This window comes from Xyrauchen texanus, chromosome 40 (assembly GCF_025860055.1).
Source record: "Xyrauchen texanus isolate HMW12.3.18 chromosome 40, RBS_HiC_50CHRs, whole genome shotgun sequence".
Taxonomy (NCBI): domain Eukaryota; kingdom Metazoa; phylum Chordata; class Actinopteri; order Cypriniformes; family Catostomidae; genus Xyrauchen; species Xyrauchen texanus.
The window spans coordinates 11881205-11902971 of record NC_068315.1 but is presented as its reverse complement, the minus strand read 5'-3'; the positions used below and the strand labels follow the sequence as shown (position 1 = coordinate 11902971).

Below are 21767 nucleotides of genomic sequence, written 5' to 3'. Positions count from 1 at the left end.
GCCAATTACAATAAACAACATACTTACACAACAACAATTTACATATCAAATGTACACATACTTACACAACACAATAATTATATACAATGTACAGTAAACAATACACACAATATAGAATACACAATATACAATACAATAAGTAAGGAGTATATGAAATATATATATATATATATATATATATATATGTATATGAAGTAGTATATTGAGGAGAATATGTTGACAGTCCAGTGTGAGATTATAGATTAATAAAGTGCAGTGCTAATTACTGATCCTGATAGATCAAGTGTTCAACAGTCTGATTGCTTGGGGGAAAAAGCTATCATGTAGTCGGCTGGTGCGGGTCCTGATGCTACGATACCGCCTGCCTGATGGTAGCAGTGAGAACAGACCATGACTCGGGTGGCTGGAGTCTCTGATGTTCCTCCGAGCTTTTTTCACACACCGCCTAGTGTATATGTCCTGGAGGGAGGGAAGCTCACCTCCGATGATGTTCCTGGCAGTTCGCACCACCCTTTGCAGGGCTTTGCAGTTGTGCGCGGTGCTATTGCCGTACCAGGCGGTGATGCAGCCAGTCAGGATGCTCTCTACGGTACTAGTGTAGAACCGTGTGAGAATGTGTTGGTTCATTCCAAACTTCCTCAGCCGTCTCAGGAAGAAGAGGCGCTGGTGAGCCTTCTTCACAACGGCCTCAGTGTGGACGGACCATGTGAGTTCCTCAGTAATGTGGACACCGAGGAACTTGAAACTGCTGACTCTCTCCACCGGTGCTCCATTGATGGTGAAGGGGCTGTGTTCTCCGTCTTTCTTCCTGAAGTCCACAACAAGCTCCTTGGTTTTACTGACGTTGAGGGAGAGGTTGTGCTCTTGACACCAGCGTGTCAGAGTGTGCACCTCCTCTCTGTAGGCTCTTTCATCATTGTCAGTGATCAGACCTACCACCGTCGTATCGTCAGCAAACTTAATGATGGTATTGGAGCTATGTGTTGCCACACAGTTATGTGTGTACAGGGAATACAGGAGTGGGCTGAGAACACAGCCCTGCGGGGCTCCAGTGTTGAGGGTCAGTGATGAGGAGGTGTTGCTGCCCATTCTAACCACCTGACGTCTGCCTGACAGGAAATCCAGGATCCAGCTGCACAGCGAGCTGTTTATGCCCAGAGCCTGGAGTTTCTCATCAAGCTTGGAGGGCACTATGGTGTTGAATGCTGAGCTGTAGTCTACAAACAGCATTCTCACATATGTGTTCCTTTTTTCCAGATGGGAGAGAGCAGTGTGTATTGTAGATGCAATGGCATCATCGGTGGAGCGGTTGTTGCGGTAGGCAAACTGCAATGGGTCCAAAGAGGGGGGCAGAACAGAGCAGATGTAATCTCTGATTAACCTCTCAAAGCATTTGCTGATGATGGGGGTCAGAGCAACAGGACGCCAGTCATTTAAGCAAGTGATTGTGGTTTGCTTCGGAACAGGCACAATGGTTGATGTTTTGAAGCATGTGGGGACTACAGACAGGGAGAGGGACAGATTGAAAATGTCCGTAAAAACACCAGCCAGTTGATTTTTATCAGATATATGCATTGAGAATTTACAAGCTGTATCTTTTGGGAAAACTGAATGAAAATACTGATGACCCATCTTGCCCTCATGGGCGTACACAATTTTTTGTCCAATCAAATTCTCTCTAGAAAGAGAACCTCTGACTTATAATTTAATTTTTTCAGTGACATCACTTCTTCCCCTTGAGTCGCTATATATGTGCCCATCAGCGGGAGAAAGCAATGGCGGTGAATGAAAAAACACTCATGAAACAATATCTAGAAAAACATCAAATTGCTTTTGATCCACACCCCAGGAAACATGTTGTAGTCATTGCAATTATTGCCAAATTTGACTTTCGTGGACATTTAAATATTTTTTTATCCACAAATCGATTCATGAATCAAATCTAATGGTGTGAATAAAGTCTGTGCTTCATAATATTGTGATAAATTGTTTATTGACTAACATTAGTGTACACACATTAAACATACTATACAGTACTGTGCAAAAATTTTAGGCACTTGTGAAAAATGTTGCATAGTGAAGATGTTTTCAAAAATAATGGCATAAATAGTTTTCATTTATCACTCAAGTACACCTGGACACAGTTTTTCTTGGTTGTTGGCAGATAGGATGTTCCAAGCTTCTTGGAGATTTCACCACAGTTCTTCTATCTAGTTAGCAGGGCTGGGCGATAAAACGATATCGATATTTATCACGATAAAGAAAATCCACGATAAGCTTTTGAGGAATTTTCAATATTTACTACGTGTCGCTAAAACACAAGCAGTTCGGTTTTCTCAGGCTGCGTTTCCACGGGGGCAGACGAAATCCGCTCAAAGGCGCTCACAGCGCTAGGAGAGAGCTTGCTCCGCACCGCTGCCAATCCTACGATCCACCTTGCGAGCATGACGCTTGGCTTTCATAGGAATTAATTGAAAACGCTCACAGCTTCGCTCACAACGCGCCATTGGTAACGTAGGGTCAGACTGGATGAACTTGCTAATGCTAGCTGCCTTACTAACAATTAGTTTACGTCGGATTGATTCCATCCGCACCGCAAGACTTAATGACAAAGGTTACGCCCTCTCATCATCTCTAGTGAACAGCGCAACAGAACAACAGTGATGTGGACAACAGCTCTGATCTTTCTGCGCTGTAATCTTGAACATTGTTCTCTAGCAACAAACATAAAAGAAAAAAAAAAACTTTTGGCAATGGTAAATAAACAGCATGTAATAGATGTAATAAATATTGTAATGACCATAAGCTAAAAGTAATAAAGAATTCTATTAGAAATTTCTAACTGGCAGCTACTTTATCGTTTAGTATGTGGAGGGATACACTGGTAAATAACCCTGAATCGTCCAAAGCTGCTTAAGCCCAAATGTATGAGTACCTGTTCTTATCAGCTTTGTATGTATGTGCATGTAGCATCTATGGTGTAACTCTTCTCCAGCTGGTGTAGATCAGGAAGTATGTGCATGCAATTTATGTAGCAGTAGATGAAGAAGTCAAGCACCACCACTTTGCCAGACAGCTCCTTCCTGAGTGACAGGGGCCCATCAGTTTTCTGCCTTTCCAGTCCTACAGAGTAACAATAACAAAGGGTTAGACTTCTACATAACCAAGAGGTTAAACAACAGTTGGGTTTATAAGAATTAAGATTACTTACAGCAACTATAACATCAGGTGGTAGAGTGGGTTGGCGCCTTCCATGGCAGCACTGCCGTCATTGGTGTGTGTGTGTGTGTGTGTGTGTGTGTGTGTGTGTGTGTGTGTGTGTGTGTGTGTGTGTGTGTGTGTGTGTAGATGCGTCACAGTGTAAAGCACTTTAAAAACCACCAAGGTTAAAAAAGCGCTATATAAGTGCAGACCATTTACATGTTCCATGATGAAAGTCGCTAATCGATTATGGATTATTCTCACATTGTAATGCCAGAGATCAGATGAACTCCCTTTACACACCACCATTGACTACATTCACACTCGTAGTATCTTCGAAATCAGGGATATTTAAATCCTCCTTCTCGTCCATTTTGTTCATATACTGCTGTACGAGATTATCCTTCTCTTCTTGAGTCGTAGCGTCCTCTAGTCTAAAGCGTAGTCTAGCTGGCTCTGAATGGGAAACAGACAGAGCTGTCAGTTTACAGCAAGACGCCAAGACTCCCACTCACAACACAGAGAAAATAACCTTTCACATTAACGCTCGCACATTCGACAAAAACAGCCACAACAGCTAAAAAATTTTGTTGAGATTTGTTAACATATTGCTCAAAATACACAAAAAATAAATATTTATTTATTAAAAGGTATATAAAAAGGCTCTCGTGACATATGAAATGTTACAAAAAACGAATAAGAGTATGCAAAATGCCAACTTCAATGTGCAAACACGTTCTTTTAACATTGGCGGTAATTGTGTAATGCAATTGATAAGCATCGGTCTTGTGTTTCGTTATAGTATGAACGGTTTTGTTAAAATACCACGACAAAATGCGTTTTAGAGATGGTTTTTAGTTGTCGGTATGTTTTTAAGTGTAATACGATTTTCTCTGTGCTCTGGATTTTATGCTTTTAAGGGATCATGAACGCGATGTTACAAAACAGCTGCATTCAACACAAAGAATCTGTTATTGTTTACAAATGTCACAGAACGACTCCGAGAGTGACATTTGGGACTACAAACCTCTTAAGAAGACCAAACGACGAAGCAGTAAATCACAAATCGCCAGCAAACATGGGACAAAAAGGAGAAAGAGGGCCAAATCAGAGGTATCAGCCCAAAAACCCAAACTGCAAGTCAACAGTGCTGAAACACACACCGATTTAGATCATAATGCTCACGAGATTAGTGGAAAATTAGAGCAAGAATCTGTTCCAACACCCCTGAATGTGCATGGGACTCCTGATCAACATGTCCAGGAAGAAGAGCCTCAGTCAACAAGCTTCTGTCCTGTTTGTCAAATGCCATTTTCTATCTTGGTGGTACAGTCTCAACAATGGCATGTTGCAGAATGCTTAGATACCCCAGGCGAAGACTGTAAAGGTAATGGTTTTGATTCGTTGTTTTACGTAATCGGAACTAGTATACCGCAGGTCCTCCCTGCACTGCACATTTTGTATGACTTCATTATCTAACACAGCTGCTTTAACACATCAGCTAGTAAAGTGTAGATTAGATTAGTAGAGTGATGTCCTCCTTGTCCTAAATTATGACATATCATCTGCAATGCCTCCTATTCAAGAGCAGGAATGAGAAGCACTAATACACTACAAAAATAATTTTGTAAATCAGTATTTTTGTATTGTTTTCCAGTAAAAACCATAGAAATGTCCTTAAAAATATATATTTTTTAACACCAAAATTGCATACGAACTTAATAAGAATAAAACTAAATTCCCTAATAACAAGTCTTAATATTTTATGCAATTTAAAAAATATATTTAAAAATAATTTAAAAGGTTTAAAGGTAAGGAAAGTGATTTTGCAGTATAGGAATATTCCAGATTCAATACAAGTGAGGCACTTACAATGGAAGTGAATGGGGCCAATTTGTAAATGTTAAAATACTTACTGTTTTAAAAGTATAGCCACAAGATGTAAACAATATACGTGTTAACATGATTTTTGTGTGTTAAATTACTTATTAATCTTTTCTGTGTAAAGTAATATCCAATTTTACAACTTTGTTGCCATGATGAGGTCATGCCATAAATATAAAAACGACCGTAAAATGATGATTTAAACAACTTTACAGCTCAAATAATAAGTATTATAAGAGCTAGTAAGTCTTTTATAAACTTATAAGCTACACATTTCTGCTTTTAAACCTTCTAAAAATTGGTTACATTTGAAATAATTTTTATGGCAATCAACATTATGCCACAAATGCTGTCAGTTGGAAGGATAGGTCTCTGTGGACCAATAATGTGTGTTTCCAATCAGTGGCCGTTTCCAAACCAGGATGTGCCTTTTTGAAATGAAATTAATCCAATAAAGGTAGGGAATCTCAAAAATTGTCTATTCCAAATCAGTGGGTATTTTCAAACCATTGAGATTCCCTACTTTTATTGGATAGTTTAGAAACGCCCATCCTGGTTTGGAAACACCCACTTATTTCTACATTGAGATTCCCTACTTTTATTGGATAGTTTAGAAACACCCATCCTGGTTTGGAAACACCCACTGATTTCTACATTGAGATTCCCTACTTTCATTGGATAGTTTTGAAGCATCCATCCCGGTTTGAAAATACCCACTAATTTGAAAACACCCATTACTGTTCCGCAGAGACCTATGCTTGATGTAGTAGGCAAATCGTGTAAAGCGGTTAAAAAAATATACATCCTGTTTTGAAAACGCCCACTGATTGGAAAATGCCAATTTTTGTACTACAGAGACACAAGTCTCGTTAATAGTGCATAACTAGTTTTAAACCTGGAATATTTCTTAAATTACACATCAGGTGACCTGTTACGCTTAATCCTGTGCCTTATATTACAGAATGTCCGAATGGTCTTCAGTGTTCCTCCTCTATCCCCAGTCATTATAAGAGATACAGCCACTCTCTGCTCGCTCACAGTCGAGCGCTGAACTGCATTGATGGTTCTGCTCCCACCCAAAGCTGCACGGTCAAAAGTACTTCAGACTTTAGCCTGAAGTCACTCCCTTTTAGTGATGTTGCTTGCACGTCTAGTTCTGTGGACAGTGCTGTAAATGTATCCGCTTTATCCAGCAAAAGTTCATCTCCTGGCGATGTACCGAAGGAAACTCCCATTCAGACTAATGCCCTGCTCCTCCTGCACTCCCCTAACTCTGATGATATCAAGAAAAAGAAAGGTTGGTCTCCTTCCACCAAAAGATCTCAATCCCAGAATTCATCCCAGGAGGCCAGAATGAAGATCTCAACTCCAGTAAAAGCACAATGTGTTGACAGCACTGTTCAGACACAGACTAGTGAAGTTAAAGAAGAGCTGTCTGCATTTAATGATGATGATTATATCTCCTACTCCCCGCTCTCCGAGCTTCCAGATGTAGACGAGGAACGCAGAACCCAAGGAACGAAGAAAAAATTGCTGTTTCACAGTACTGTTTTACATGGAGAAAGTGAGATTGAGAGTGATGATGATTCTCTTAAATTGTTCAGTGATGAAGATGATGATCTGCTCAAGGAAATGCTGGACCAATATGAGTCAGAAGATAGCAAGGATTATAGGCCATTCAAAGACTCATTAAACACTTGTATGAAATCACAGACATTGTTAGCACCAGAGAATCAACTAATCACTTCCAGTTCAACAGGTGTGTCTGATGGAACATGTCAACATGGATCTCTTTCTCAACCAACAGGAATAAGGTCCACAACAAACATTAAAGTTGCAAAAACCCAGCTTCAGTCACCACAAAGCTTGGTATTAGAGCATCTTCGGGAACACATATCTAATCCTGCACACACCAACGGTTTGGGATCACTGTGTGGAGAGGTTAAGTCCACTTATTTAAACCAAGAGTTGTCTTCCACTCAGACAGCCCTATCCACTACTCAGAAATCAGTGTCCATGGCTTCTAGAAGGACTCAGACTAAGGCAGGCAACTCTGGATTAAAGCAGACTGACATTGGTGTGTTTTTTGGCCTGAAACCATTGCATGAAAAAAAAGTTGATGAGGAAGTGAAAGCAACATTCAAAGAGACCGATGAGCAAGGATCGAGGACAGCGAGGGTTTCAGGAGATACTAAGCAGCAGGGTAGATGGCTTAGGAAAAACAGAGCACCATCTGAAGTGTCCAGTGTCTCTGCTACTGCAGAATATGCCTCAACTCAGCCCACGCAAACAGAAGGAGGGAGAGGAAGAAGGGCAGCAGGGTGGAAAAGATGGAACATGGGAAGAGCGACAGATGGAGGTCCCGAGAAGCCCAATCGCTGTCCTTTCTACAAGAAAATTCCTGGTTTGTGAAACACTTTAATCTGTTGCACACAATTGTTTTGACCCACTTTGTTCATTTCGATTGTGATGCTTGCATATACAGCTACATTGAAGGTCTTAACAGCCTGTGGCCGAACTTTATTGTACCTTATCATTTTTCATTTATTTAAGTGAAAAGTTTGCAACAGTACAACAAAGAGCTGATAAATTCCCTTTCATTATGATAATTAGTGGATGATCAATATGTTTTTTAATAGTTTTTCAAGTGCTGATATAGGGGTCAATGATGTGATGCTCAGTTTTATGTCCAGATATATTAAACTATTAAAAAATAAATGACAAAAATGCAATTCACACAAAACAATTACTTGAATACACCTCTTCTATGATGAGCATTATTTCAATGTCTTAGTTCAACTTCAAAATAATTAAAATATATATATATATATATATTTTGCTGGTGCTTTAAGGGATAGTTCACCCAAAAATGAAAACTATAAAAATATCTTAGCTCAGTAAGCCCTTGAAAATGCAAGTAAATTGAGATTTCTCTTTTGAAGCTCAAAAATCACAGTCAGTATAAACATAATTGGTACAACACCAGCTGTTAAATTAACATGTTCTAAAGTGACACAATCACTTTTGGTGCAAAAAAGATACATATTTTTAAATAATACTTTTTTTTACTTTAAATCATGCTTCTGGTGAGCAGCGGTATGCATGTGTGATGTAATCGCATTGGCATTTGAAACATGCTAGAACTGATGCATGTGAATCACAGCCGGAAGAGCAGAGCTGTTTACTAGTGAGCAGGAGGAATGCTGTACAGTACCTTGGTTGGTATTGGTTTAGATCTGTATTAATCTGTTTCTTTACTCCCAATGCATTTGTGTGCTCATCCTGAATGTCTCAACTGAGTGTAAAACATGAGATTACATCTGTACCCATGGCAGCTTGAATACGTCACACGAGAGACCGCTTTGTCTCCACCCTATTGTGAAGCATTGGATTATAGTTAAAAAGTACAATTATGATTAAAAAATTGTTTTGCACCAAATGCGATCAGGTCGCTTCAGAAGACATTCATTTAACCGCTGGAGTGGTACCAATGACGTTTATGCTGACTAACTGTGTTCTGGTGAAGAAAGAAAGTCACACCAATGTCTTACTAGAAAGTCAGTCCACTGTCAGCCATCTTTGGAACGCTCTCGGGAGGCTATTTCCAGTAATGCCAGTGCAGCGCCCAATCTACTTGATTGGAGAAAGACTAAAATCTCAAAAACGGTTGGTCAAGATTACACTCAAAGAACATCTTTTTTACCTCATATTATGCTAAAGAACACAATTTTTCCAACTTGTATAGCTAATGTGCATGTGCGTTCTAGAGTTGATTGATAGGTGATGTCTGTATCTAAAAGGTGATTGGCTCTTTTAACTATAAGGACTTCCTTTCTACATCCGCTGACGGTTGGGTATTCAGAGCTCCTTGGTTGAGCGTTACAATTTCTCCCATTCATTTGAATAGAAGTGGCCCATCTCTGCTGAATAATTTCTGGTCATACACACCTGGGATATCATGAGCGTTATTAAATAATAAGAGAATTTTATTTTTGGGTGAACTATCCCTTTAAGTCAAAAATGTAATGTGAGGTAACTGCAGAGACAATATATCATTATTGTTTTAACATTTTTATAAAAAGGCATATTATTTTCAGGTCATGTTGTAACCCAGAGAAAACTTCTTGGCATTCTTGACTTAAATGCATGATATTTGTGGAAAAATGTTTTACCTCGAAAAATGAAAACATTAAATAAATATAATAATAAATAAATAAAATAAAATAAATTGAACTAATGATTAAGTGTACAATCATGTATTCAATAGGCAAGGAAAGTGTATTTTCAAAAGATTTCTCATTTCTATTACCTTGAACAACCTTACAGTATTTGTCAATGACCCATCCACATATTGTAATGACTGCAAATGAGACAAAATTGCTAAATTAGAATTAATTTATTTTACGTTATATTTAATCAAAATTCACTAAAAATGTATTTTTTATTTTTTTTAAATCGACAAAGCTGTTGTACAGATTTTGGAACTGACACAAGGTGAAGGAAAGTCTTCTGTTAATTGGCTAAGCAGAAATGGTTATCAGCTGATAATCTCAAAATAGACAGATATTGGCCGGTTAATTGGTCTATCACCAAGCAATATTATTAATTTAGCTTGAATGTCTTGGTCCAGAGTGTCTTAGTGATTTTGAAATGCTTTTTCTGTTTTCAGGAACTACTTTCGCTGTGGATGCCTTTCAGTATGGTCTTGCTGAAGGTGTCACAGCCTACTTTCTCACCCACTTCCACTCAGATCACTACTGTGGCTTGAAGAAAGACTCTGTTTTCCCCATCTACTGCAACAAAGTATGCCTGTGTAGTTAATTGCATTTTTTACTACAGAAAATGCCTGTATGGCACATTTTGCCAGTTATACATCCAGCTATGCTTTGCTCATGTACTCACCCTTGCTTTCTTGTGACGGGTGTTTATATGTTATATGATGCTTTAAATTGTAGTGAATGGCTTGACTGAATCCTAAATATCTAATCTTACTGGTGTAAATCATGGCAGATAACCGGCAATCTGGTGAAGAGCAAGCTGAAGGTGGATGAGCATTATATTCATGTTCTCCCAATGAACACAGTGTGTACAGTGCAAGGAGTGAAGGTCACTCTTCTGGATGCCAACCAGTGAGTATTTGAGAATATTTTAATGTTGAAGTAAATGCAATTAGAATCTCAGAAATAAGATTGATGTCAATAAGGTTTCTGGAACACTTCCTCAGTCCCCAAACTCACACTATTGGTTGAGCTAATGTGACTGTGTCGAGCTTATTTGTATGCTCAAACAAACAGAGCAATGTTTTGATAACCACATAAAGCCAAAGTGTTTAAACTTTTCTTGAAGGCTTGTAATGGCTTGTTTGGGCTGTACATCCTCAGTGTTTTATAATTGCTTGAATCTTTATAATAGAATCAAGGACTTAATTACCATGACTGTTTCCCCCCCTAGCTGTCCTGGGGCAGTCATGCTGTTATTTGTACTGCCAGATGGCCAGACGGTGTTCCACACAGGTGACTTCCGGGCTGATCCTTCCATGGAGCGCTACCCAGAGCTGCAGGACCTTCGGATCAAGACCCTCTATCTGGACACAACGTGAGTCCCCCAGCACCAAACAAAAAGCAAAGCACTGCACTTTCTGTTATGCTCTGAGGATTTAACCAAGCTACATTGTGCTTGGACTCCATTGCATTGTTCATGGCACTTTGAGATGCAGCGGGGTCCAAATGTCTGAGACCACAATGAGAATCTGAGAAACAAAGAAAATATTAAAAATAATGTGAAATGAAGAAGAAATATTTACTATTCTACACTATTTAAGCAAATATGTAGCACTGACCATGTAAACTCCTTTGGACATAAGGTCAGATTTCCTTGCTTTTGAAGCACACAAAATGCTTTTTGGAACGTTCTCAAATCATGCTGGAATAACATGGGCCAACAGATTTTGCACAAACTTGTGGATTCCATGCCAGCTTGAGTTCATGCTGTCATTACAGCAAAAAGGTGGCCAAGAAATTATTCTAGGAAAATATACAAAGAAAATTCTTAAAGTCATGGAAATTTTGCTATACAACTTTTCCTCTCAAATTATGTTGATAAGTAATTTCTTATGAAAATGTTTCTAAAACAAAACAAAAATTATGCAAAAATAAAAATACCCACTGTATGCCGTAGAAAGTTTTGTAGGTTGTACATGTAATTAACATGGAAAACAACAACAACAAAAAAAACTGTCTTCCATAGGTATTGCAGTCCAGAGTACACCTTTCCTACTCAACAGGAAGTCATTACCTTTGCTGTTAATGTAGCCTTTGAACAGGTCACACTGAACCCTCGAACGCTTGTGGTGTGTGGCACCTACACGATAGGGAAAGAGAAGGTCTTTCTAGGTGAGTGAGCAACACTGTCGTGCTTTTGCAGACCTCTTGAAGACCTTGTTATTTTTGCCACACTTGAAAGTATAGATTGTTCGCTCTTCTATAAATCATGACTGTCATATTCATGAATATTTAATAAAAGAGATTATAGAAGAGTTTTGCTGATAACCCTTGCTGTCCTAACATTGTTCAATGTCTGATTCATTTCCTATTGGTTTTATTATGTCCATCCATGACTTGGTGTCCTACACTCATTTACTTTTAAAGCTCTTGTCACACATTGGGCCTCTGTGGGCTGTTATCAGTTTACCACTAAGGAAAAATTATGGAATAAACCTATGTACTGTCTAACTGGAATAAAACTTCTTTCCATGTCCCAATAGAACTATTTACTTTCTTTCTGGTGTAAAAACAGTACAGTGGGCCTGTAAAAGTATTTGGACACTTTAAGCAACACTTAAAAATTAATGAATGTCTTTCCATTATGTAATAAAATATTAATCCAAATGGCATTTATTTTAAAGAAAGACAGTACAAGCACACATTTCAAACAAAACATTTGAAATAGGGCTGTCAATCGATTCATTTTTTTAATCGAATTAATTACACGGTGTCCCGATTAATTAATCGCATATTTGCTAAGAAAGCACCTCATATAACAATAATTCAATATATAATGATGAAAAAATTATACATATTTATCTTATTTATATTTAAAAATTGCATATATGTATAATTTTATAATATATAATAAAACATATTCATATAATTAAAATGCATTACATTCTTGTTGCAGAAGAGTTAATCATTGATAAGACAATACAAAAAGCGTCTTTAGAATACAATGTATTGTTTACTACCATATTATTGAACATAAACCAATCATTGGCACACAGTTCACATCAATTCATTTTGCAAGTGAATTTGTCAATCAGTTTGAGATTTATTATGAGGGCTAATTTAAAGACCTGTCAGTGTACACCCGTGTCAGACAGTTGCTTGTGTAGCGTCTCGGATGCGTTGTGTCATAAACATAAAACTTTTAGGTCACCGTGTCAAGTTAAATATAGTTTGATACTTAGAAGAACACATTTCGAGATCCCTTTGTTCGAATTTGTGCTCCATCAAGAGTTTTGAACGCAAGAACATAATACATGTTTTGTTGTGCTGTCAGCTGAAGGGTTGTTTTATTCACTGTATAAACTGCGCATTGCCCATACAGCTGAAGTTTCGCTTACTGTCCCCTGGAGTAAACCGGTGGTACTACAAGCTTGCATTCCTCAGGAATCTTCCTCATTACGGTCAGGGGGCATTGCGATTAATTGTGTTAATTTTTTTTACGTGTTATTCTTAATAACATTTATCACAATGAATTAACGCTTTAAATCGACAGCCCTAATTTGAAAGGAATAGCTTACAAAAAATAATAGACCTTCAGAAGCGTTATAATAGGTGTGTGTATGAAACAGATCAATAATTAAGTCATATTGAACTGGTTGCCACCCACACCTATTGTATTGCTTCTGAAGATATGGATTAAACCATTGGAGTTGTATGGATTGTTTTTATGTTGCCTTTATGTGTTTTTTGGAGCTTCAAATTTCTGGACACCATTCACTTGCATTGAATGGACCTACAGAGTTGAGAGATTCTTCTAAAAATCTTCAATTGTGTTCTGCAGAAGAAAGTAAGTTTTGGGCGAACTATTAATTTAAAACAAAAGTTTGTTAGGTTTCAAATTAAAACAATTAATATCATGTTCAAAATTAAGACAAAAGAGAAGACTTCAAAAATCTATTTGACACCAGTTGGTTGTTTAATAATTGCAAAAACTTGCAACAGTGAAGTTGGATATGAGAAAAGCTCTAGCATCATTTGGTTGCAAATGCACTTGGCTTTGATATTTTGCAATGCCATTAATACATTTTAACTGTCACTTATGTGTTCAAATACATTTTGAGGCCGCTGAAGATGGATATAAACATTTATACCTGTCCCACCTGTTGCTCTAGCTGTATCAGAGGTGTTGGGCTCTAAGGTGTGTTTGTCCAGGGATAAGTATAACACCATGTGCTGCCTGGAGTCCAAGCAGGTTAACCAGCGCATCACTACAGACTGGCTGACAGCCCAGGTGCATGTGCTTCCTATGATGCAGCTCAATTTCAAAGTAAGTCCACTACATTAACAATTCCACAACTTATTTATCATATTGGTCAATTACAGATCATGAAATGCATTTTTAATCACCTACTATTGTGCTGCTTTGCTGTTTCAGTTAATAAGTGAACAAAAAGAGCTGATTTTGCTAAACACAATTAATAAGGCTATGTTTACTTGGATAATTCAATTTGAATTTTAAAATTCATGTGGTGTTCAGGGTTATCTTTTATTCTCCTTGACCGAGCATTTATGCTAATGCAGGAGGAAAAAATTAAGATTCTAATTACGGTGACCAAGTGCCAGCGCAGCAATTCTGGCAGCAGTAGCACTGATTGAGTCCAACTAAAAGTTATTTATAATGAGACAGTTGCGGATAATAAAGATTAGTCAAATGATGTGCCCCAAACCATTATAAGCTAATTTTCTCACCCGTGCCAGTGTAGATGTTGATTCGTAGCAATTTTGGAGCTGTTCCAAGTTATGAATGCATTTAAATGTCCAAAATTTGCAAGGCAGGGTTAATTGTTGATTGCACCATGTTTTCTTTTGCAGTGGCATTAAAAAGTAATTATGTAAATTGAAAGAAACTAAAAGACTTTGTGATTACAATGTGGCGTCATTTGAGTCTGATAGCCCTATACGTTTTTGCCATATACTTTTGCATTTTAAATGTAATACTTTCATAGACACTTTTTTATCCAAAGTCTTTATCCCAATCAGCCTAAATATTTACAAGAAATACAAGTTTAAAGAAATTTTTCATCCTCTCAATTCAAGTTTTCACAATTATTCATTCTTAACTGCACAGAACTTGCGGACACACTTGAATAAGTTCTCAAGAAAATATGACCAGATTGTGGCCTTCAAGCCCACGGGCTGGACCTTCAACCAAACTGTGAACGTGGAAGACATTCAGCCTCAGACTCAAGGAAACATCAGTATTTATGGTATGTCTCAGTCTGTATGTATAAATTATTTTTGTTGTACTCATCTCATAACGTGAGTCTTCATAGTTTGTGTTTTCAAGTGCAGTTATTGAAATAGTTTGAGTATGGTAGTAAAGGCCAAGGTAGAGATAGGGGCCCCAAGGTCATGGGAAACCTGTAAGTATCAGGGAATTTTTAAATTGTGATTTCCAGGCCTTAAAATTAATAAAAGATTCTAAAAAAGTAATGGAAATTTCTACAGTTAATATATAACATTTCATAGTTATACTCTATTCTACACAATTTATTTAGCTACAAATTGCAATTTGTGATTGCAATCACTAATGACTGGAAATGTCATAGAAATGAATTGTTAAAAGAGTATTAGGAACACTAGAGAATAAAGTCAAGAATGTTGCTGTTTATATGTAAAAGACTGCAGCAAATAAGACAAGAGCTTACATGTACTGTAGGGCCACATTTACAGTGCTTCTTATATTTTTATTAGAGTGGCCTTTGCAGAAGATGAAAGTGGGTCAACATTTTCACTTTAATACTAGACTTGGATTGCCAATCCAAATAACATAAACAATAATCAAGTGAAGTGGATGTACACCAAATTATGTTGTTTCTGAATTACCGTATTTGCATTGTAATTTCATAGGAGTACAACAATACACTCTGTTTTGTCTGGTGACTTCAAGATCACTTGGGTAAAATGCTGCTTATTTTTGTCCTGCTCTTAAATCAAAATGGAAATAGGACTTTTAAAAGCACATTATGGTTGTGCGCCATTTGTTCGCATCTATGGACAGTTATATGGCAGTTTAATAGGTTTGTTCCATTTGACCTAATGGTAGGCTTATTCCAATAACACAAAATGCAGAAAGCGTGTTATATTTTATTAATATCTGTCACACTAACTCTTCTTTAATAAGGTATTAAGGAGAATCACTTTCCATTAGAATGCATTCCAGCATAGACACAACATAGCCTTGTAATTCTGTTCGACTAACTGACAAGATTATACAGAATAGCTTCCTTCAAACATTTCTGTATGTGGAATGTAATTACATTGTATTGATTTTTCTTCCCCATCCTGGAGTTGTTACAAATGCTGAATGTCGTTTTAGGCACAGATCAGCATGCCCTGCATTAACAGAATCAGCAGATGTGATTTGACCCAGAGAAACACTCAAGATATCAGGTTTTGCAAGCCCAGGATTTTCTTTTCAGAATAGCAGCAGCCTGCAACAGAGCCAGGTGCTGCCTCAAGCAGTAGATGCATTTCATTTTACAGGCTCCGCTAGAAACAGAGACATCCAACACCGGAATTAATTTGAATTTATGCTTGTTTCTTTAGGTCTTTACATAAAGACACAATTAGTCTTAAAGGAATAGTTCACCCAAAAATAAATTTTCTCTCATCATTTACTCACTGTTATGCCTTCCCAGATATGTATAATTTTCTTTCATCTGCTGAACTCAAAAGAAGATTTTATAATAATTTCTCAGCTCTTTTGGTCCATACACGTGAATGGGGGCCAAAACCTTTAAGCTCCAAATATCACATAAGGCAGCATAAAAGTAATCCATCAGACTCGAGTGGATAAATCCATTTCTTTCGAAGTGATATGATAGGTTTGGGTGAGAAACAGATCAGTATTTTTTCTCCTCCCTGCTCAGACAATCTTAACTTAAACTTGCACTTCTTGTGTTTTTGGTGATTCACCTTCTTCATGCATATTGCCACCTACTGGGCATGGAGGAACATTTTTTGCAAAAAAGGACTTAAATATTGATCTGTTTTTCACCCACACATCATATCAATAATGAAGATATGGGTTAAAACACTGGAGTTGTATGAATTACTTTTATGCTGCCTTTATATGCTTTTTGGAACGTCAAACTTTTGGCACCGATTCACTTGTATTGTATGGATCTACAGAGCTGAAATAATATTCTAAAAATCATAATTTGTGTTCTGCAGAAGAAAGAAAGTCATACACATCTGAGATAGCTTGAGTGTGAGTAAATGATGAGATAATTTTTGTGTGAACTATCCCTTTAATTTATATATAATGATGACCTTATTATATATAGATCAGTGGTTCTCAACCAGGGGGTCGGCACCCACAAGAGGGTCTCCGCACACTTCCAGGGGGGGCCTCAAGGTCTCTTAAAATTATTTAAAAATTATAGATTATTATAATTTACATATAATTATTATTCTTCAACTTACTGAAAATGCAAAAAATATGTAATAACTCCCTTCAACAGCTGGCTTTTTATGAAGAATATACTGTTCGGGGGCCTGGGTAGCTCGGCGAGTATTGACCCTGACTAACACCCCTGGAGTCGCGACTTTGAATCCAGGGCATGCTGAGTGAATCCAGCCAGGTCTCCTAAGCAACCAAATTAGCCTGGTTGCTAGGGAGCGTATAGTCACATAATTACCTCCTCGTGGTCGCAATTAGTGGTTCTCGCTCTCAATGGGGTGCGTGGTAAGTTGTGTGTGGATTGCAGAGAGTAGCATAAGCCTCCACATGCGGAGTCTCTGCAGTGTCATGCACAACGAGCCACGTGATAAGATGCGCGGATTGACGGTCTCAGAAGCGGAGACTTGTCCTCCATCAACTGGATTGAGGTGAGTAACCACGCCACCACGAGGACCTACCAAGTAGTGATAATTTGGCATTCCAAATTGGGAGAAAGGGGGGATAAAAAAATCAATTGTTCTAGACCTTTCTGGAATCACAAGTTTTAAGGAAATAACTTATCATATAAATATCTAATATCCTACATGGGGGGCCTTCGAATATTTTCTCCAATAATGGGGGGTCTTGGAGTCAAAATGTTGAGAACCACTGATATAGATGATATACGGTATGTAGCGGTAGAATCATGCCTTTTTAAGAATTAACAAAAATGTTTGCCTTAGAGAAAAAAAATATTGTATTCATTTTTATTATTATTGTGTAAATGGGGCATATCACTGAAACTGATATTCCTTGCTATTTTATTATAAGAGTTTAATCCAGTCCATTTAGCTGCAAAAATTTGTTTTTCAAGACTAGTTTGGGCCATCCAGAGCTACGCTGATACATGGAGGTTAGCAAATCATAACAGGTCATTACCAGATAATTTACATAAAGAAGTCTTAAAGATACAGTTACAAAAGCTGTTTCCATCCACATATTTTATGCTGGATCGAAACACTAAGGCGCAAATAAAATCTCCAAAATGCACATAAAAAACATACGCTTACTTAATGTTAATACATTTTTTATTCGATAATACAAAATGCACATAAACTATGATGGAAACCCATTTACCGAATAGAATCCTATTTAATTTATTAGAAATACAAGATGCGCATCAAAATATTACCGAATAACCAAATAACTCGACTAACCAGCAGGCCAATTGTCACATCTGAAATGTTGCTCTTGTCATCCTGAAATTACAGTGTCTATAAAATCCAAAGCCTGCTTAGAGTTTGTAGAGCAAATAAGTCGATTACAAACTGTTAAACTGTGCCGAAGAGCAGGTTTATTGACACCTTTGAAAAATATCTTATAGATCCGCACAGTAAAGTTACAAGGATGGAGGAATGCCCACACATAGTGCTCCTAAAACTGTGACGCACTGTAGCTTCCAGACATGAGACAAAGTTCTTTATAGTATTTGTCTGCATGTTCTAAGCAGCAAGTATTTTATTAATAAAATAAGAGTCACAGTGCCTACAACAAATCCGCAAATGACGATTTTGTTCTTTTGAACACACAAGATGGATACACAGCTTAATTTGTTATTTTTTTTGTGCAATATGTTTTTTTGCATAAATTGAATGAGCAACCGAGATGGAAAAAGCTAGTTACAGCCTTTTTAATACTAAGGGTCAGAGGGAAGGTGGAAAGTGGTCATGCAAAGCTTATTTGTTTTTAGAGCAGGAAACCTTGACTAACATTGTAAGTAGGGAGCGAAAATGTAAATAACATGCCCCTTATTCAGAGGATGAACTGATGCCAACTCCAACCGTAAGATATGGGATACTTGTTATGCCATTGTCTGAACCTTGGACCACACTGAGCCTCACCGAATTTACCAGCCAGGTTGAACTGTGATGCACCTCACTGATCTCTTCCTGCATCACCTCAGTCTATTGATGGACACTTGAAATGGAACACATACACTAACAATTGCCAGCAAAAGCTTTCATCAGCCAAATAACAAGGACAATTGCATCTATGTGAACTTCTGCAGTTAATCCAGGATGGATTTCAAAGACATTAGTCATTAATCTTACAGTTCATACAAAATCTATGTTTAAACACTGACCCTTAACACATTTTAAACCATGACTTGCACTATACATGAGTAATATTGGCATTATATTCATGATGTTAGCCAGAGGGGAACTTGCCCCCACAGTGAATCTGGTTTCTCCTAAGGTTATTTTTCTCCATTAACCAACATCTTATGAAGTTTTGTGTTCCTTGCCACAGTCGCCTTCGTCTTGCTCACTGGGGTTAAAAATACAATTATTATTTAATTACTTGTTTTTAAACACAATTCACACTCGTATTTTATCTAATTACACAATGATGACTCATCGACAGTATAGACAATTGACTTGACTTATAGGAAGCTGAAATTATTGATGTCCCACAGACAGTAGGGAAATCTTAAAAAAAAAAGAAGCAAAAATTAAATGGCAATTTTTGTCAGTGGCAAGAAGGTCAGGGTATTCTTGTCTACTATGTTAAGCACTATGTAAAGTATACATTTTTAAATTTTAAATGGATTTTTCCACCATCTCAAAGGTTTTGTGAGCTCCAATTCTTCACTTATCTGTTGCAGGTATCCCTTACAGCGAGCACAGCAGTTATCTGGAGATGAAGCGTTTTGTGCAGTGGCTGCAACCGAGAAAGATCATCCCCACTGTAAACGTCGGCAGTTGGAAAAGCAGGAAGGCCATGGAGAGCTACTTCCATGATTGGCAGACAGCACCTACAAACCTCAACTCAACAAATTAGGGCCTGAGAAACCCAATCTCTGGAACAAAGCAGTAGAGAAAACTGACATGCACAATCAAACCATTGCATTGAAGCAGTCAAACAGTACCTTCAAACCTTGAAAGTAGGTATGTGATTTGACCAGTATTACTTGGTGGAAAGTTCAGCTCACAAAGAGTGTTTGCCCCTCTTCTCACATTGTAAGGATGATGAGGAGGATATTGTGCTTTACTTCCAACCTTCTTTAGAAGTGTTGTTTGTATTACGGTTTATAGTGTTGCCATTTACTAATGGTTCCCCTGCCTGTTTTCTAACTTTCCGGTGGCTAAAACTGGAATGGACCACATACTTTTTGTCCTCTTGTGTTAGGTGGGGTTTTTCTCAGTTTAATTACTGTTTTAAAATATTATTAAAAAGCAAATAAAGTTAATAAATTCTCTCCAATCCACACACTTGTTTTCATTGGTTATTTTATTCATGTTTTGCTGTCTGAATGATGTTTGCTGGCTGCATCTGCGCAAATACAAGATCATACATTTTCCAGTAATTGGATGAGATGATGAGGCAAGGTATTCAGTACACGTTCAACAGTCCTTTGGCAGGCTGTCTGTTAGGCTTTGATTAATTACAGTAGGTGCTGTTGTCTTTGTCTAAGTAATTTGTCTACTACCTCATTGTTAGATATACTGAATGAATAGTATTACTCATATAGAGGTAAACAGCAATACAATACATACATGAACATTTTTGATAGTTCCATTTAATTAAGGTATAGTGTTTATCTTTATAACCTTATTGTTTTCCCTATCCTTATTGGGAGACTATAGTGCTGTGAAAACGTATTTGATTTCTTCTGCTTTTGTGTACATCTCTAAATTGTTTCAAAACTTCAAACTAAATCTAACATAAAGGCAATCAGAGTAAACTCAAAATGCATGGTAATGTTATTTATTAAAGTAAAAAAGTTATCCAATACTCCTGTGTGAAAATTTGCCCCCTTAGTTACTAAATCCCCAAATCTATTAAACTGCATTCATGGGGTTCAGTTGGACCAGACAGCCCTGTTCAATCAAATTAAACACTTAAATGTAACTTTTTCAGCAGTATGAAATTGGCGCTTTACGCCGGAAGCTTGCGGATGACGCATTTGGTTTCGAGCGTGAAACGCGGGAGAGCGAAAAATTGCGATGACAAGATCCCGTCAGCCCACCCTCGACGGTGGGATGCCGAGGGTTATGCCACGATTCCCCAGGTGGAATAGGCGATTGCGGCAAACCTCTGCCCTCTGAGCGCCGCCACTTGGCGGAATCGGCCGGCGCTCCCTTCCCGAGCCTGTAGGACGACGTCGTTTCTGGCGACGAAAGTCAACAGCGCTGCTGGTCAGGCCGCCTCTGCCTTGCACGCCATGGCCCTTCTACAAGTCCATCAGGCCCAGGCGCTAAAATATCTGCACAAAGATAGTTCTGATCCCAATGTGTGCTGCAAGAACTGCACTCGGCAACCGAGCGACGAAGGTCACAGCGCGAGCTATCGGGCAGACGATGTCAACACTCGCGGTCCAGGAGCGCCACCTATGGCTGAACCTGGCTGAGATGAGGGAGGCAGACAAGGCACGCTTCCTTAATGACCTGACATCCCAAGGCCGGCCTCTTCGTCGATGCCGTCGAGGAACTCGCCCAGCAATTCTCGGCGGTGAGGCAACAGACTGAGGCCACACAACACATCTTGCCCCAGCGTGGCTCAAGAGTGCGCACCCGTCTGTTCACGATGTGCACAATGTGGAGGGGAGCATGAGTTTGGGAAGTGTGAGGAAGGAGTAGGATTGAAATATTGCAATTGCGGAGGTTGTCATAATGTGGCATACGGGGGGTTGTAAGGGGAGTAAAAAGGCAATGGAAGTACAACAGGAAAACATTTAAAATAACCTATCGTATGCTGAAGCAGTGAAAGTAGTAAATACTAGGAATAAGCAGAGTGGAAAAGAATGGAGTATGGTAAAGGGACTGAAGGAACAGGTATTTGTAGAGGGTAGATTATCAGAAGACACAATGATAGTAAACAAGAAAAATGTTGTGCTCTTCATGGTAGAAGTGATTAACTGTGGGCTACTGCACAAATGGAAAGAAGAACAGAAAAGATTCAAATAATTGTTAAAGCTGTAGAGATATCTAGAGATAAAAGTATTGAAATGGGAAGAT

General features: G+C 38.2%; 1 protein-coding gene across 1 annotated transcript; it reads left to right on the top strand.

Annotated features, from left to right (window-relative positions):
• Positions 1-3952: 3952 nt before the first annotated feature.
• On the top strand, positions 3953-20011 carry LOC127633449 (DNA cross-link repair 1A protein-like). The gene is made up of 9 exons (XM_052112548.1): positions 3953-4588; positions 6047-7489; positions 9755-9888; positions 10096-10214; positions 10537-10680; positions 11332-11477; positions 13478-13632; positions 14434-14572; positions 19415-20011. Exons 1-9 carry the CDS (start codon positions 4111-4113, stop codon positions 19588-19590), a joined length of 2934 nt encoding a protein of 977 aa, XP_051968508.1. The 5' UTR covers positions 3953-4110; the 3' UTR covers positions 19591-20011.
• Positions 20012-21767: the final 1756 nt, after the last annotated feature.